Genomic DNA, 18,504 nt, shown 5'->3' with positions numbered 1-18,504 from the left:
AACATGCATAGCTGTCATAGAGTGCACTACATGTAGAGTTGAGCTTTGACAGCATGTGCAGACAAGGTGGAAGAAGAAAGAGAAACAAATAGCAATTAAAAAGGTTTCAGCTTGTAATAGGTTTGATTTTCCACCTATCATTTAATGTTCACTTGTTTGATTGTTCTGTTGTCTTTGTGTTTAATGGTTTTTTAATTAACGCACTTGTCAACTTACAGCAAGTGCTTCTTATAGCAGAACAAGGTGGTAGAAAAAGCTTGACACATAAGCACATCAGTAGTAACATTTACTTAAACTTAAGTGTGTATTAAAAGTCAACGTGCATCAAACTTAAGATGTTAGATGATGAAAAGGATGGTGCAACATTCAGAGAATTGCAAAGATCACACTTGTTGCTTCCATTATCTCAACATTTTGTCAAAAATCTCATCTTTCTTTGTGACATCTCTACTTAAATATTGTGTTTTAACTTGCAGTTCTTTTCAATCAGGCTGCACCAATAGTTCAAAAAAAGTTGAATAAAACCAAACATACACAGTAGCATTTGGGTTTCACTATTTATTTTGTCAAAGCAAACCTTTCCTTTAGCCCAACTCCCCAAAAATGTATTGTTTTTGGGGGGCAAACCACCAATCTTTCCCGTTCTGTTATAACTTCATATTTGAAACCACATTGCTAACAAGGAATGCTGCAAAAAAGAACCCTATGTTCAACAGAAGGTTTATGAGCACAATGTGTAATCATTACTACAGTGTTTGAAGTCAACACAAAAATGAAAGCGGGTAAGATTTACACCTAAGCTGGTAGAAGGAAAAGGGGCTAAGAACTCTGCAAGATAATAAAGTTACAGCAAATTTTGTTCATGGGTTTATTTTATACTCTGACAAACCCGATTAAGAACAAATTCCGTGGTCAACACACCCTCACCTTGTAAAAAAGGAAATTAAATTGCCTCTTAGTCTGAGGCAAGTAAGCATATTTAGTACTGCTGAACCTCCCCTGAAATAAAGTCATGTTTTAAGTAACCTTCAAAAGGTCATTGATTTCTCTAGAAAAAACAGCCACGATTGTGTTAAGTGATGCATATTGTCGGCTGGTTAAAACCTATGAAACCTGGCGACACATCAGAAAAAAAGTTGAGACCTTGCTGTATTATGACATGTGACTTCAGGTCTCACTGCAATAAGTGTCCAAAATATATATATTTAGCAAATTTGGACACTAGTGAAGAGCAAAGGAGAAAGGGGAACATGTAACATTTAAGCACAGTTTTACTTAAAATAAAAATACACTGTATCCACAGCCTAAAGAAACTAAAAGACCCTAAAAGTAACTGTGCTATAGTTTAGTACATGCAAAGGTTATGGTTTACAATCCTACGTGAAATGGAGACACTTCTCTTATCGCTTGGTGATAATCAAAGCCATGGCAACAACACTGCAACGCAGTGATTGTGTTAAAAAATTTAAGGTGGGAAAAAAAGAGGGAATGGGGTGATTTGGTTGATTATAGTGTTGTGATGGTGTTAGAATTTCACAGCGTCAAGCCCATTTCTGGTGTCGGGGTTAGGGGAGTGGTGGTGGTGGTGGTGAGACGATGGAAGTACGATCATCATCATCATCACCTGCACTGAAGCAACAAAATAAAAGCTAAAAAGAAAAAAATCTTAAAGAAACACACTGGAGGCAAGAAAAGCCCCAAAGCCACCAAATGCATCTTTATACAATGCACTGCTGCTCCGCACCTACCAACAACATTGTCCAGTGTCATGTAATACTAACTTAACTAGATTTCAGAACAAAAAAAAAATCCCGATGAAGATCTTTTTTTTCCCCATATTCAAAGTTCTTCCTTTCAGTTTTGAGCATCAGCTTCTTTCAAAGGCAATATTTCTATTTCCTGAAACATTTTTTACCTCATTGTTGCGTTTCTCTTTTTTTTAAATTTTTTTGTTTGTTTCTCTTCAGATGTTACTAGAATAATTTTCCCCCGTCTCTGCATGCGTTCTCACGCAGTCTTACATTCGCCCACTCACGCACACAGCCAAGCAAACACACAACGCATCCGTCCATTCTATCGCACACCGACACGCTCAGCCAGACTCCTGGCCCCGCCCACCAGGGAGGAGGAGGAGGAGAGGATGGTGCCCCGTACAGGTGGAGGTGTCTTGGAGGAGATGAACCTGGCTCCTCAGCAGTGAGTCCAGACATTCAAACACAATGGGTCCATTCACACTCATGTCTGAAGGTGTGGCCGATTGGGGGGGAGGGGCACGTTGAGGGTGGAGCCCCCGTTGAGTCCGAGGACCGCAGATTTCTGATGGATTGTGGTTCATTGTTCTTAATTCATAATCATAGTCACGTTGGTTTCTGCACTTTGTTGTGTCGTGTTTCAAAATCTCTTGGTTGTGAATGTCCTTGGTTCTCCCTGGGTAGACATTGCGTTCATTTGTTGTTGTTGTTGTTGTTAGAAGTCGGTTTCCAAAAGCGACTGCTCCAAAAACATGGACGTTATATCGGCATGACTGTCAACGCATTCGATGTAGATGTTTTGCTTATATTGCAACATGTAGCCACTCATTCTCACTCGCACCCACTCGCCATCTCAAACTTCATTTGGGCTGCTTCCCCCGGAATGCCAAATGAAATCCACATATTTTTCTCTCAGATAAGATGCAGCCATGGATCCCACGAGCCAAGCACAATGGATCAAATTTCTCACACTCTTTCGCTCTTTCTCTCCTAATTTTTGTTTTATGTTGAACAGAGGGCTGCATCGTGAACAAAACTCCAGAATAACCCACATGCCGTCTAGAACTTGAATCCCTCAGTTGGCACATTGGCGGAATTAAAGCCATAAGTCCCGCCCTGGATAGCGTCTGGGACCAGGCTGGTGTCTTCATCAATCTGTGGGACAGACAATGTACTAGAGTCAGCAGACAGGCCAGTCAAACAAACAGTTGTACCCAATAGTGCCTAAACTACAGTAAAAAATAAAGGAAGCCATCTTTAAACATGACAGGAATGCATCACATGCATGTTTTTGGGACATTATTGTGCATTTACACACTATTTTTCAATGAAAAACAGGTAATTTTATTTCAACAAAGTGCAACAAATGATAATTCCTTTCAAATACTTGCACTACAGGTAATGGATCGACTAGTAATCATGGTATCCTGTGATTGAAAATGCATGCAGACTCAGAGCTTCATCTGAAGCGTGTTTTAATGGGAAGTGATGAACAAGTGGTTCAGATTATTATGACTATATTCAAATCTGAAAAGGCTCGGGTATAAAAACAGGTTTAGCTGATGGTGTATTAGTTAAACTGGTGGTCAATTTACCTGGTGACATCACAGCAGAAGCATCTACAACACTTTTAATTTTGTGTTTATTTACTGAACCAAAAGCCAACTGAATAAATGTTTTACTGACTTTTGTTGAATTTCTAAGCAGGGCCCATAAATTTAAAATATTAACAGTATGATGATTTATGGGTAATTAACCGTATTGTTAGCTGTATTTAAAAAAAAAGAAGAAAAAAAAAAGAAGACATTGGTGCGGTAGTGAATAAAAGGGTAGGATTAAACGAGTTAACACTTCTTCCTACTCCTTTTCACACATGTAAATTGAGAGGTTTAAGTGTTTGTGGATCAAAACAATTGTCTATTTCTACATTGTAATTCATCATTTCTTATTTTTGGTTTTTTAAACTATTGTTCTGTTATCATTTTACTTGTTCGAAATAAATACATATATTAATCAATCAGTATAATTAAAAAGACGGTTTTAGCCACTTTAATTATGTGGTTAATTAAAATGTGTGAAGACAGCATCATATACAATAAGTACTGAAAGGTTAAACAACATTAAACGTGCATTCAAAAGCTTAGTTCTAGCCTAATTTAAGTGCATTTCAGGGTCTTTTTTACTTTTATTCAAAGCAACAGAGCTCTCTAACTTTGTGAAAATGGTCAATATTCATCACATTCCCCGCTGATTGGTTTGCTGCTGGTTTATTGTTGCTTTAATGTTCACATTCATCATTCAATTCACATAATTTAAGAGATAACTGAAGTTTGACTTACATCATCAGATGAGAAGAACTGATCAATAATTTCATATGCCAATTTGTAGATATCTTCATTTTCATGATTTTGCAGCTGCTCCACCTTTTCCAAACCTGAAAGAGAGAAAAAAAACAAGCTAAAATAAATGTGCTTCTATTCCAGTCGTATCTTTAGCTGAAAGCTGCAGTAGTAGTTTTCATCTCTCTCTTGTTGTATTCTTTTTGTTACATCACCAAAAGTTTGTTTTTCATACTTCAGAATTGTATTTCATGTCGAGCGCCAAAGTTGTAACCTACCTCCACATTCTTCAATGAGATTGGCAATAGTTTCAGCTTCATCGTCGGCCATCTTTAAGATATTGCTGAGGCCGTCGAGCACAACCTGCACCACTTGAGCATCCTTCACTGTGAGCAGGTTGCAGAATGGGGGAATCACCTGCTTTTCAATAAGGTGAGCCACCTGTAAAAAACACAGCAGTAGCAATACATTATCACGAAGGAACAAACAGTTCAACAGATCAAGTTAATGGGACAGGAAGAAGCCCAATGCCAAAGCTGCAAAATCTAAGTTATGAAAACAAATAAACTTGCTTCACAATTATTTGAAGGTTTTTAAGTCAGTGAGAGTTACTGTTTTTAAAAAAACATTCATGGTTTATTGTTTTTCTGCCATAAATTCTACTTAAAGCTACAATTTGTAACTTTTTTGGCATCATTTAATTAAAAATCTATAATCATCTTCTAGCATACTGTAATCAAAGTGTTCTGAGTGGACAGTGAAGTTATTCTCCATCGGCTGGCTCTGTAAAATGACATTTATAAATCCAGGAGCGTGACGCTGGACTTCAGCCAATCAGAGTGCTTTCTACAAACACGTGTGCTCCATGAGCTGTTTTTGGAGTTACTATTGGCTGCTCGACTGAAGTCGAGGGGCGTTTAGGTGCCCTCAGTAGTAAAAGTCTAAAGACGGACGTCCCAGCAAAGTCTCCATAACAGAGTTAGACAACAGTTACACAGCAAATCAAGAGGAAAAACACAGACAGAGGTGGAGAAGCAACAGTTTAAAGCCACAAACACATTGAGGAGGAACGGATTGCTTTGTGTCCTCACGGATCCCCGTGACAGTGCAGGGTCCGCCCCACACACACACACACACTGGCGTCAGTGAGCGAAAGTGATAACAGACGCATGTAAACCAAGAGAAGCTTATTCAAGGTGAATTAATTCTATAGTCTGGAAGCGGAGTGATGGTTGTCAGTAAACAGGGATCACAGCCACCTCTGTGATACGTGCGTTCATGTCAGTCTCTAAAACACCAGAAAAATCTCCAATAACACAAGATAAAGTTCATACATTTGTCACTATGTCTATGTTGAGAAAAAAGTCGCTAAGAGTGATCAGAAAATATACCGATAAGGGAGGTTCAGTTTCGGTTTCAAAACAAAACGGAGAGAGGATTCTACAAACTGCAGCTTTAAGTTCAAAAAACGGGAACTACTCAAGCCTTAATATAAGATATCTTTAAAGGACCTTAATGTGGTACCATGCATAATGCTTAATCCCAATTTCAGTTTAATAGATGCATTATCAACTTTAGGCTTTATAGTAGTTTCTAAAATCATGTTTAGTCACAAGCAACCTATTTAGCAGTTCTCTAATCCATATTTACTCCTATTTTCAATTAATTTAATATTAGAATGTTAAAGAGTTTCTACAAAGTTGAAAGGCATATCTTTTATTCAACCTTGAAATCTATCAATCTGGTATTATTGAATGTTTCTTTTTCCTGTATTACCATTTCACATGGTTGTGTGCATTTTTAACAACTTTCATAACTCCAAGTTTGTAATTTTTAAAGTAACGTGTATATACACATACCTGATCTTTTCTCCCACTTATTGTCAGGTTACTGATGGCCCAGGCCGCTTCCTTCTGAGTGCCAAAGTCACCCTGAAATATTTACATTCCAGATATTAACACATTTATTCTGTTATCGTCTTGAAATAATTCTTCATTTATGATTAATGTGAAGAGGATAGAAACCTTATCAAGCAGGTGAATAATCATGGGGACGAGCTTGGCATCAATGACAGCCTGCACCTGTTGCTGGTTACCTGCAGTGATGTTGGACAGGAACCACACTGCCTCCTACAGGACAAAAAGTGACAACATGCAGATACTTGAGGTCAACACGTATATCACATCATGCGTTTTCCAAAACAACATTTGCATGTTATTAAACACAGAATGACTAATGGATCAGAGTCCAGAGGTCCACTGGGAGAGTTAAACTCTGGTGGAGAACAAGGTGTGGTGGGTGGAGCGAGGGCGACGTTGAGGCTTTAATCATCGTCTAGTCACCAAAAAAGCCTCTTAGTATAGGTGAGGGACTCAGATGCACTCCGATGTCAGCAGAGACACAAGGCCTTCAGAACCCTTTATTTCTCCAACCCACAAGTCCACACACTCTCACATCCACACATACAATCTCTCCCCCTCCCCTAAATCACTAACTGAATAGACACAGCAAATGATATCCTCTTCTTCATTCTCCACGGTTTCCATGGTGAGATTTTCTATCACTGCTAGATTTCTGTCCTTATTACCACCTTTTACGCAGCATTCACATTAGCACCGAATCTCCCATTTCATCACTTCCAGAAACTGCTCGACATCTTTAAAAAAAAAAAACAAAGTGTGTCCTGGGGAAGAATAGATAATGATACCTTGTTGATTTTCTCCTTGGGGTGAGTGAGAAGTGCAGGGAAATGACTGAGAGCATCACAGTTGAGCACCACCTGGGTTTGTTCATCCGTGCCAGTCACAATGTTCCCAACAGCTCTCAGGGCAGCAGTCTATGATCGGAAGAAAGATGATGTATCACTCAAAACAAAAAAGTTGGTCAATTAAAGATAAATACGATTTAAAAAAAGCTTCCCATACCTGAACTTTGACCTCCTGGTGACTGAGCAGAGGGACCAGATGTGGTACGATGCCTGAGTCGATCACCATTTGGATCTGCTCATTCCCAGCATCTGTCAGGTAGGACAGAGCCCAAACTGTGTCCACCAAGATCTGCGGGCCATAACAGACAAAAAAAAAATCTCATAAATGTTAAACTTCTGCATATCATGATTTAAATAAAATCCAAAAGAACAAACTCATCTAGGAAATAGAAAAATATGATCAACACTGATCCCAGTACTCACGCTGACATCAGTGTGGTGGATGAGCACACAAAGTGCTGGCAGAATCTAAAGAAACAAAAAGCAGATGGCATCATTTAGTTTGTGGTGATTTAAAGAGTATTGATCATATCTACAGAAATCTGCAAAAATCTTCAATCTATTAAGCTAATGTCTCCTTTTTGCGATGGAAAGAAGCATGAAAGTATTTAGTTGGAAAAATCTAACACTTCCATTTTCAAAATTCCTTTGTAGGATCTACAACAAACTATTTTTCAACATGTCTGATAACATTGCTTTCATTGCAGCATTCCTTTTGAGTGAGTACATTTGTCAATCTGCAGTAAGCATGTGAGGAATGATTCTAATAATTAGCAGACACTATTTTCTTTGTTTACAGTTCAAATTTGTCACCAGGTCAGTCAGCTAAAGCTAAAAACTGCACTCTCAACAAAACTTTAAATGGAAATTGTTGCGCACACACCTCTTGGATGGTCTCCATGGGTGGTGGAGGGTCCTTGTGGCGGCACAGATTGACCATGACCCAGGTGACATTGCGAAGGAAGGTGATTGGGATGGAGGGGCTGATGAAAGAGAGGAGGGGCTTGACCACGCCTAAGCTAATCACGTAGTCTCTGCACTGTGGGCCGTCGCCTGAAAACAAAAAGCAAGCCAATGTTAGCTGTAGTTTTTTTACCTGAAGTCTTTGGTATTGCTTAATAGAGGTGTCCCGATCCAATATTGATATCGGTTCGATATCAGCCGATAACGAATATCGGATTTTATTGGACTGGATCTAAAATCTCCGATATATTATATTAAATTTATTCAATTGTAGAATACCGTTCGATTAACTTTTACTCTGCTCTCAAAAATAAGTAACTGCACAACTCTTAGAAGTGATCCTGCTTCCATATAATTTTTAATTCGAACAATTTCAAAAAACAGTCTGCAAGACCAACATTTTTAAGATGCAAAAGTGCCATATTTACAATTAAAAAAAAAAAACAGTATTGCATGCAGCAGCCAAAGTGTCACTTTGTTCAGCCAAAACACCATAGCAGATTACATCACTGTAAAGTTTCAGGCAGAAAACTGTCCTTTAGTTTTTGTGCATGCAGCAAGCATGTACTGTATATAAAGATCACAATGTGCATTAGACTGTTAAGATGGAAATTTAACTTCACATACCCAAAAAAAAAAAAAAAAACATTCAGGTGACAGATTAAGACAAGCCGAAACAAACTCACCAATAATGTTGCCCAAAGCCCAAACTGCCTGTTCACACACATTCTGGTGAGGGGAGTGAAGCAGTCTCAAAAACAAAGGAACAGCATCTGCACAAAAGAAACACACCAGTGCAGTAGTTAGACAACATCTAATAAAACATGTACATTCAAATATCTGTTCGGACTGCTTTACCAGCAAAGAAAAAATGTGTCGTTTTGCCTTTTGCAAAGTGAAAGATTTAAGTCAAGTTTAAAATGAGCATCATCATTGTGCTGCTTTTGTAGTTGACCTATAAAACACTGAGCAGTGATCAACAATGACATTATCCATGAAACCCCATTTTTGCTGCATTTGTTTTCATAGAAAAGCCATAAAGTTATGACAGTAGCAAACGTGGACATAGTAGACGTGGTGTCCATGAATTGAGTGAATAAACGTTTGCCATAGAATATGTCACAGTGCATAATATTGTGAGACACAATCCAAAATTTCTGAAATTGGAAAAAAAATTTGCTGAAGATTGTCATTTTAAAAGTTAAAACAGCTAATAAATTGGAACATTTACATTTAAAATGAGATTATTGAACTTTGATCATTTCATCAAGTATTTAATCATAGATTGGTAAATTGTGTTTCCTTTAGAATGAAAAGTTGCGAAGTTTGAAAATGAGTAAAAAATAGAGTACTTTGGAAATGTCAATGAATGAAAGATTGAATAATGAATAGCATGAAACAGTCTCAGCAACTTAAGTTAAAGTAAGAAATAAGTAAAATAAGTAAAATAAACTAAGATATCAAAAAGAGACATTTCGAAGATTTTTTTTTTTTTTTTAAATACAAAGTGTCAAATGACTGTAGTCTGTAGTGGTGGAAAGTGATAGTGTAAAACTTACTGGACTGGACCACAGCCTGGGTCTGCTCTGAGGTTCCTGAAGCAATGTTTGTTAAAGCCCAGGCTGCTTCAAACTGGAGAGATGGGCTGCAGAGGAGAGGAATTAAAGGAAGCAGTAGAAAAGACAGCATGATTAAAGCTGTAGCTTTAAAAAAAAAAAAAAAAAAAAAAGCCTCTGAAGAATCATTCTTCTCTGGACGGTGAAAACTCAAAGGCATTTACATAACTTCCAATACAGCTTGGATTTAGAGCTGAACCCTGCTGAGTCATTAGCATACCTTTGATATGTACATAACCCCACAGGATCACCAAGGCCAACTTATGCAATAATTAACTACCTTCAAAAATAATGTTTTACAGCAGCACAAAAAAACAGCCTGCTTACTTGTCATCTCTGTCCAGGCAGTGGACCAGTATAGGAAGGATCCCAGACTTAATCAGGTCATCTATGGGAGGGTTACGGTCACTGGACAGCAGCTTCCTGTGAATGTGGGGAGGCGGAAAACACAACAACAAACATCACTCACGAACACACACACCTTCGCAGACAAAAAACACCCACGCAGGAACAGCTCAAGAATGTGAAACATTTACACAGTACATATCAATCTAGGGCTGGGCTATTTTGCCTACAAAAATAATCTCTGATTTTTTAAAGGAAAATTTGAGTTTCGATTCGATTTTCTATTTTTTCCCCCAATGTGCTTAAAAGTGACTGCAGACATCAGATATATTGTCAAAAGTACAACTTTATTGCTGTGCTTGTCTTCAAGAGTTAAAATGCATAAAACAATCTCAAAATAAACAGTAAATGAGGCTCTGTCATTCAACAATTTCAAGCTTTAACCCAGGTTTAAGCAAGCTTAAGCAAGCTTACATTTCTGATTGAAATCAGATAACTACATATAATATTACAATTAAAAAAATAATAAACTCTTCCCTTAGCATCTCAGCATGCCTGTGGCACACATATAGCCTACTCAATAGGTAAACAAAGAGGGGGATGGCTCACATCACCCACAAGGATGGAACGCAAAAAAGTCAGAAAAAACTGTGATGGAAAAAAAAAAAAAAAAAAAAAAAAATTTTAAAACTCGAAATTGCAAAATAAAAATGGTTTTTATTAACAAATTCTATAAATCGATTTTTTTTTGCCCAGCCCTATTTCAATCTTAATCCCCTAACACCCGCCACAGTAAATGACACCTGGTCGAGTGTTGCAAAGAAAATAACACAAGGTACCAATATGCAGCTAGAGTGCATGACTGAGCTATGTACTGTGAATGTTAAATAAAGTCAGCCACGTCAAAATGCAAATGATGTAAGTCATCACTTATATGGTTAAAAAAAGCAAAGTGGTTTGGAAAAAGCAATCAATTTAAAACTGAATTCAAATCCAATAACATTTAAAAGTACCAAACAAAAATAACCCCATATAACACGAAGTGACACTGTTAGAAAAGGCCCACATGGTCAGCATCAATATGGTTTTAAAAATGCTCTGTATGAAAAATAGATCAATATGCAAAGCCATTGTGTAACACAAATACTCAAGGTAAATATAGCTCATATTTAAAAAAAAAACAAAAAAAAAACACCATGTCGACTAAGAGTAGACACATAATATTGATTGAGTGTCTGCTTTGGAAAAATGTGTAACTCTTTACCTTGCAGCTTGCACAGCACTCAGCTGTACTCCTTGGTTATCACTTGTGGCATTCTACAAATCAACAAATTAAACATTTAAATTAATGTGCATTTCACACCAGTCTTTAAAAACATTGTCCTTTTTCTCTTTGTATTGAACACGAAATACACCTAACAGGATATCAAGTAGTTCCTGATTAGTCATAAATGATAAAAAAAAAAAAACAAAGGTTTTACTCACTTGTACTATTGCTTCAAGAGAGGTGTTTTGCTGAAAAGAAATATTAAGAATTAATTAGCTCTCAAGTCATCCGTGTTAAAATGTACTAATAGCAGATTAAACAGCCAATGAAGTCACAACATTTGGGCAAAAAAGTAGCAGTAAAATGTGACAGTCTAATACAGATGCCATTTGTACCATGTGCAGTGTGTATGTAAATGCAAAGGGTGAGAAATGAAGAATTCAGAAATGCTACAAAAGTCAAAATGAGGACAGTGGCTCTTAACAGCGCTACAAGAGCACATAACAGGACAGTTTGCCAAGAGCAGACTTCCTCAATGGCTTCTGCAGTATGAGAGCTGAGTGTGAACTGACCATCCCTCTCAATACAGTGATCATGACTGCCGTCACCGTCAAGGAAAAAAAATGCAAACCTGTGTCCCAAGTACGCAAATGTTTTTCTATAAAAAGTGATCTAACAAAAATTAAAAATCAGCTGTGCAAAGTTCAGCACATTAATATTGTTGGTTTAAAAAAGTTCTGTCATGATGTGTTGTAAAGCTGGGTACACACCCAAAGACAATCGGGCTGTTTTTATCCTGATTTCCCCCTTCCCGACCAAGGACGACAAACAGATTACCTTGTGTTTTTTTAAGATTATCCTGTAACATTAACCTGTGGTCTGAGGTGTTTTAAGAGTAAATGTGTCCTCATAATCGGCTCTAAAATAACAACAATCGTAAATATATTCAAGATTTTTACGACCAAAACTCCTCGTGTGTGAGGGAAAGCAGACGACTCCTGAATCATGACCGTGCGATTTGTGACGTGGAACTGAATGTAGCCAATCAAGAAGCAAACTGACTGAGAAGAACTGAAAAAAAATATGATAATTGCCATAATTTACATGAAAAACATGCATCAACAGGCTGACACAGCAGCCTAAAACATTTACTTGCAAAACAGAGCGCTAAGAGGAGAAACCACCTCACGGCAACACAGTCAAATGTGTCACATTAGAAAGCACACAGCAGTGGCTGGTTAATTCAGTAGTTAAACTGGATTGGCCGGTGTGCTTAACACACACGGCCCCCTCTGAGTCAAACAGCATGTCATTGTTGATTTACTGCTAAGCAGCCCATTTACAGATGGCCAGCTTGTTACTGTGACTGAACCTCTAAACTGCTGAGTGGCCTTTAAAATGAAGCAATGCCACAGAATCCACAAGTCTTTAGTGAGGCAGAATTGTCTTGAATGTGTTCAAAAACTGGGAAGCAGTTAGGGGTGTGAAAAAAAAAAAAATTGATTTCACGATATATCATGATTTTATGGGTGCCGATTTTAGACCGTTTTTTAACTTTAAAAATGTAATTTATTATTTTTTTAATCAATATTTGTGTATTTGTGCAATATTTCTTTTTTCAGTGAAAATGTGCAAAAACCACTATAAATAAATAATAAATGGGATGTTTTGAAACAAATAGTTTTGACTCATATTGTCCTCTGAATGATTAATATCTTCTGATGAACATATAAAGAAACTTGATTTTTCGTCTCTATGTTTAATTTTGATATTAACTGGGTAGAATATCGCGATATCATATCGCAATACGTATCGTATTGCAACATCCATGCCAATACTCACCCCTAGGTGCAGTCAGGGAGAAGGTTTTGTAGACAGGACTTTGAATCATCTGTGTATTGTGTGCATCTACCTGCCTATTACAGCAGCATTTCATAAAAATGTGTACCATTGTTACAAATGGTACACAGTGATAACAGACACACCGAGCTACAGACAAGCTCGCATTTTCTTTGTAGGTAAGATCCACTGCTTGTCTTTGTATTCTGAATTTCAATGTGTGTGTACAGTATATATATATATGCATTCAAGTTTCCCTTAACTTTTGCAATATATCTTGTCTCACAATCTACTAGGTGGCTCCTTTTCTTTACTTTATTTAAAATGTTCATTATTACCTTCTCTGGTTTACAGATGGATGTAACCCGATTGTGCGCAAATGTTTGTTGATTAGTTGACACTCTTCGTGTATAAAGTTTTGAAGGGGGGGCTTGATTTGGTCTTTTAGAGGCAGGAAGAGCTGTGTTTTTGTATTTCTTTTTGCCTTGGTTTCATGAGACACAGTGTATCTTTTGTGATTTTGTCTGTCAGGTGATATAATAAAATGAATAATAATAATCTGAATTTGGGAATGCATGGCCCTTCAAAAACAATTCCACGAGGCCGATTTTGTAAAGGTTTGGAGTGGACACTCCAGCTCTAGATTGTAACTTGTAGAATAAAAATGGATGTAGAAACACCCTATGAAAAACAGCCACACCAGAACACTCCCACGGCTTCAGGGTCATCACAGAGAAACTTTATCATAGTCTACACCTAAAACATGCCAGCAAGTTTATTTTGTGTTCTTTATAGACATAATATGTTAAGGTTTCATTTATTTAGACAACTGTTTTTCAGGAAATTAGATCTCCTGACATGTTTTGACTGCCAACTGTCAGTCTTCCTCAGAGGCATCTAGTGATTGCTTTGATGTATCCCTATGTGTTCTTTCATAAGGAAAGCATCAACAAAGTATCTACTGATCACTTTCTAGTGTCTTTGAGTTCTTCCTGGGTGTGGCCAACCCAAGAGTTCTTTAAAAAAAAAAAAACCCATCGAGATCAGGAAACAGAGCTTTAACATCAACAGTGATGAGGGAACATTTTTACTCTCCCACACCTGGGACTCTCTTCTCCAGAGATCATTGGGTGACCGGGGGCGTGGCCAGCCTGAGAGAACTTGCAGGTTGGCCACGCCCAGAAAGAACTCATGAACACGATCAGTAGATGCTTTGTTGGTGCTTTACTGATGAAATAACTAATAGGCATACATCAAAGCAATCACTAGATGCCTCTACGGAAGACTGACAGTCAAAACATGTCAGGAAATCAATCAGTGTCAAATTGTCTGAATAAATAAAACCCTAACATATTATTCCTAAAATTTACCACCCAAACACGTACTAGGGCTACAGCTATCGAACATTTTGGTTATCAAGTATTATATTGATTATTTGAGTAATCAGATAAAACAAACTTCTGCTTATCGAAAGCTCAATTTTAAATAAAAAACAAATAATAAGGCTGATCACTTAATACCTATATTTGTCATGAAAACATTCCACAACAGGCAGTGTTAACCTAGATCAAGAATGTACGCATGGTAATTTGTTATTGCATTTTTAAATAACCAAAGCTTCAAAGCAGAGGAAATTCATCGCTCATTTTTAGTAATCGCAATATTCCAGGAATTGTTGCAGCCCTGTACTGTACACAATCTTTAGGTCAAAGTTAAATCAATCTTACTGATCTGAAGTCTCCATCAACATCCGAGTCCTCACAGATATCCTCATTGGGCACATTTCTCCTCTTCAGAAGATGTTCATCTCGCTTGTTCTGATAAAGAAGGAACAGAAACACCAGGCTCACAAATGCACAGGAAACGCTGCATATTTTGGTACATTCAATTCAAAATTGAGCTAAATACCACAATAAAATTTGGAATCCACAATTTCATTTTGAGGAAATTATACAACATTAAAAAAAAAACAAATGTGATTACCTTTCGGAGCTCGACAACCACCTCCGTCCTCTGTCTACGCATCGTCTGTGGAAACAACATCAGAATAATGTTAATAAAAAATAAATAACGATTTACCCTCTGAAAAAAGTGAGCCGTGATGAGTGATGGCAATCGTAATAAAACCAAAGGAGTTTCGAGACTACAAGATTTTCTGGCACATCAGGAAAACTCAGACCAACTGAAAATACAGTGCTTATTTTTTCCTTACCAATATTGTACACGCCTACATACTGATGTGGTTTTCACTAACAAGGTACTGTGATCTTAAGTGTTGACTGGTGATGGAAAGCTATTCCAAATTCTATTAATAGATAGAAAATAATTCCCAAATTATTATCTAAATCAAATCAAACTGTATTTATAAAGTGCTTTGCATATATAAACTAAAATTTAAAATGCATTAAACTTTACATAGATTAAAAACATGTATTTATTTAGCTAAATAATAACTTAACAGATCAGTGATCCAAGAGGAGAAATAATTCTAAAGTCAGTTATAGGCCTACACATTATTATTTAATGTACACATGACTGGGTTCAAGTAGAACTTATTTATTTTATATTGTGCATTATTAAAATGTAAGTGCTAAATAATTATTTTCATACTTGTTTGAAGCGTTCATATTAATTTATGAAATTTCATTGCCTTGATTTTAGTGATATTAGTAGACAGTCAAGGCATAATTGTAGGCATAATAATTTCTTTCACTGTTGCAGTTTTTGGTCTCAATTTCCTCACTTTCTATCCAGAATTTTCATTTGTGTAAATCTCTAATCTAAAGTATGCAAATCCATCTAAAACCAAATAAGGACTACACCATTCCACAAGACCAAAGGGTTAAACAATTTACTAAACAGCAAATCTAAGTTACTTGGAATGTGACGGCCCAAATAATTGTGCAATACATTTTTAAATACTGAAAACATTCATATTTTGGATGACATGTAATTTTAGCAAAACAGCCAACGACTAGCATAATGGAAGTTATGTGACTAATATCATTACATAAATAATGTCCAATCCTGAAACTATTTTCCATGATTTACTTCCAAATCTGAATCCATACACTCATTATTCGTCCGTTGTGCATTTATTTACATTACTCTACAAAGTGTTTGAGATGTCATAAATAATTTAAAAACTGCAATGGCATTTTGTAATTGAAACCTGCACATTCATCATCAGCAGCAGACACCATAAATATTGACACTATATCAATATAATCCACCTCTGGGACAGGAGTAGCCCTTTTATCAGTTTTCCCTCTTATTGGATTTGATTTTTAACAGTGTCAATGAATTCTTGGACATCAGAAAAATGAAAGGGGGCGTGGATCCTCAAGTCATTTGGGGCAAACTCAGCAAAGTATTTGTCAATCATTCTTACTTTTCCCGCCACGGGCAGCTTTGATACCTCTTCCTGTACAGTGTTAGCTTATTTTAGATGTATTTATTAAGTGAAAACCTGTAGTCACATTGATCCCACGTTACACACGGACCTCCAGGTTTCAATGGTTGCTAAACTAAAGACCCAGCAGTGTGTGCGTGCGTGTGTGGCAGGCCCGGGCACAGACAGCACCGACACGTTGATCTCAGATCACCTGATCCACAGACGCTGGGGCCGATCATGCTAACGTGTAGCTTCCGTCTGTCAAGCAACGGCGTTAAATGGCTGCGCTGCTGTCGGGCGCGTGAAATTTTAATAAAGCATTATTACGTTTTCTAAATCAAAACTATTCTGCTTAGGTCGATGACGATTTGCCAGCTAAGTAGCTAAAAAAAAATCCGCCATTGTTTTTTTTTTTATTATACAGACGGGGGATGGGTGGACCTGCGGCCACTAGCACCAGCACCCTTTAGCATGCTAACAGGCTGTTAGCTCGGCACCATCAAAATAGGCTTAACAACCTGAAAATATCACCTTCAAGATACATTAACGCAAATGTGTGGTGCTAACCACTCAGGATCACATTAATCGGCTAAATATCCGAGCTAAGCCGATCTTCGTGGTGATGTACCGGGTTCGTTAACTAGCTCGCCCCTTGTAGGCCTAACTAAGCAGGCTAGCAGGGAGGCGGTGGTGAACTGGGATCAGCTTCAATAACGTGTTTTACCGCCGCGGCGGGACCAAGCCGGCTCAATTCCAAGCCCAACCACCCGCCCTACACCCAGAGCCCCCCACAGGACACAGTTGGGCTTCGGGACGGGGTTCACAGCGGTCGGAATTAGAAACGACGTCACAGGAAAGCCAAGGACCGAAAGGCACAAGTTTTACCTCCAAATCACGACCTTTATTCTTGAAATTCTTCAGCCGCTGGTTGTCCAGTTTCTCGTTGTCAGCCATGTTAGCGGATCTGTGGACACGAGGTTGGGAAGATGCAGTGGGTTTCGTTGTTAATGGCCTCTTGTTTCTGGTTCCTCTACAAGCTCGCGTTAGCGGACTATTTTTTACTGCTCAGTCCGCGGTGCATACTGGGAATGCCGGTGGTGGAGGGGGGGCAGTCCCTGTGCGTAGGGAGGGAAACCCCCCTCGCTCTCATTGGTCTGCGTGTACAACACGCACACACACGATATTAGCCATTATGATGCACTTCCACAGTTAAGGAAGCGGCCATATAATGAACTGAGACACAATAAAGGACTTGTAACTGCCTCTTCAACTCTGCAGAGCTCTTTCTCTAATGGAATGCTCTATCACTGCTGGTATTCATCTGCTAAAACAAACACAATTGTGGTAAATAGAAGGCCTATATTAGTTCTAGGCTCAGAATACACTTCAAATGCTGCTGGTGTGTTAATCTATGAATGGGTTTGGTCCAGAATCAAATCAGCGAGATAATAATCTTTATTTTTATATAGTGCTTTTCAAAAGAAAATATTACATGTAATAATTTAAGTGGTTGTAGTGGTAGTTTTAGCAGTTAAAAGCAAGTCTGTTAGTCAGAACCCAGCAGGTCTCTCAGATATTTATATATATATATATTCATTAAGGATGAATGTTATGTATTTTAAACATAACCATATTTAAAAAAAGAAAAGAACAGTAGCCGCTCTAACATACACATTGTACAATGCAACTTTCATGGATTCTACCCGACTGCAAGTTACCATAACTACCTGTCAACATTGAGCTGTTCTGCAAAGCTCCCGGTGGAAAATTTTATGAAATAATAAATAAACGGTATCATTGCAGTCAAAACAAATCCGACGTTGCCAAGGCTAAGGCTAACACTAGGTTAATGGTAATGCTAAGCTAATACTAACACTAGATTAATGCTATTGCTAAAGCTATTGCTAATGCTAACCTAATGCAATGGCCAGCACCTGCATCCTCACTTGCATTTTCTTCAGGGAATACGTTTTTGTGATTGATATTATTGATAAAGTAATATTTTGTAGTATCTGTACTTGAGTATTATATTTGGGGGACACTTTTTACTTTCACTCCACTATTAAATAATTAATACAAGTGGGTAGAACTAGAAAAGTTTTACCCTTCTTCTTACGCCTTTTGAACATGAGTATCTTTAATGAGAAGATTATAAAAAATGCTTTTATTTATTTATTATTTATTGTATCCTGCTATTACATCCATTCTGTGAAAATTGAAGCC

The 18,504-nt window shown here is 37.6% G+C and overlaps 1 protein-coding gene across 1 annotated transcript; it reads right to left on the bottom strand.

Annotated features, from left to right (window-relative positions):
• Positions 1–543: 543 nt before the first annotated feature.
• kpna4 (karyopherin alpha 4 (importin alpha 3)) lies at positions 544–17,385 on the bottom strand. Its single transcript, XM_028464257.1, has 17 exons — positions 17,167–17,385; positions 14,871–14,915; positions 14,615–14,704; positions 11,267–11,296; positions 11,046–11,098; positions 9,764–9,859; positions 9,380–9,465; positions 8,507–8,593; positions 7,741–7,910; positions 7,281–7,325; positions 7,015–7,146; positions 6,798–6,926; positions 6,115–6,219; positions 5,950–6,021; positions 4,369–4,531; positions 4,091–4,185; positions 544–2,906 (listed from the first exon to the last, which is right to left on the bottom strand). The coding sequence occupies exons 1-17, from the start codon at positions 17,233–17,235 to the stop codon at positions 2,811–2,813; spliced, it is 1,563 nt and encodes a 520-aa protein (XP_028320058.1). The 5' UTR covers positions 17,236–17,385; the 3' UTR covers positions 544–2,810.
• Positions 17,386–18,504: the final 1,119 nt, after the last annotated feature.

The sequence above is a fragment of the Gouania willdenowi genome, chromosome 13, assembly GCF_900634775.1.
Source record: "Gouania willdenowi chromosome 13, fGouWil2.1, whole genome shotgun sequence".
Classification (NCBI taxonomy): Eukaryota; Metazoa; Chordata; class Actinopteri; order Blenniiformes; family Gobiesocidae; genus Gouania; species Gouania willdenowi.
Note: the sequence above shows the minus strand (reverse complement) of the source record. Positions and strands in the feature narration are given on the sequence as shown.

Bases quoted from the DNA above. Each gene is read 5' to 3' on its own strand.
- kpna4 (XM_028464257.1), bottom strand. From the start codon at position 17,235: ATGGCTGACAACGAGAAACTGGACAACCAGCGGCTGAAGAATTTCAAG. The intron at 6,927-7,014 runs GTATGGGAAGCT...TTCCGATCATAG, and splicing joins ACCAGGAGGTCAAAGTTCAG to ACTGCTGCCCTGAGAGCTGT. The intron at 4,186-4,368 runs GTAGGTTACAAC...TCTCTCTTTCAG, and splicing joins TCTCATTGAAGAATGTGGAG to GTTTGGAAAAGGTGGAGCAG.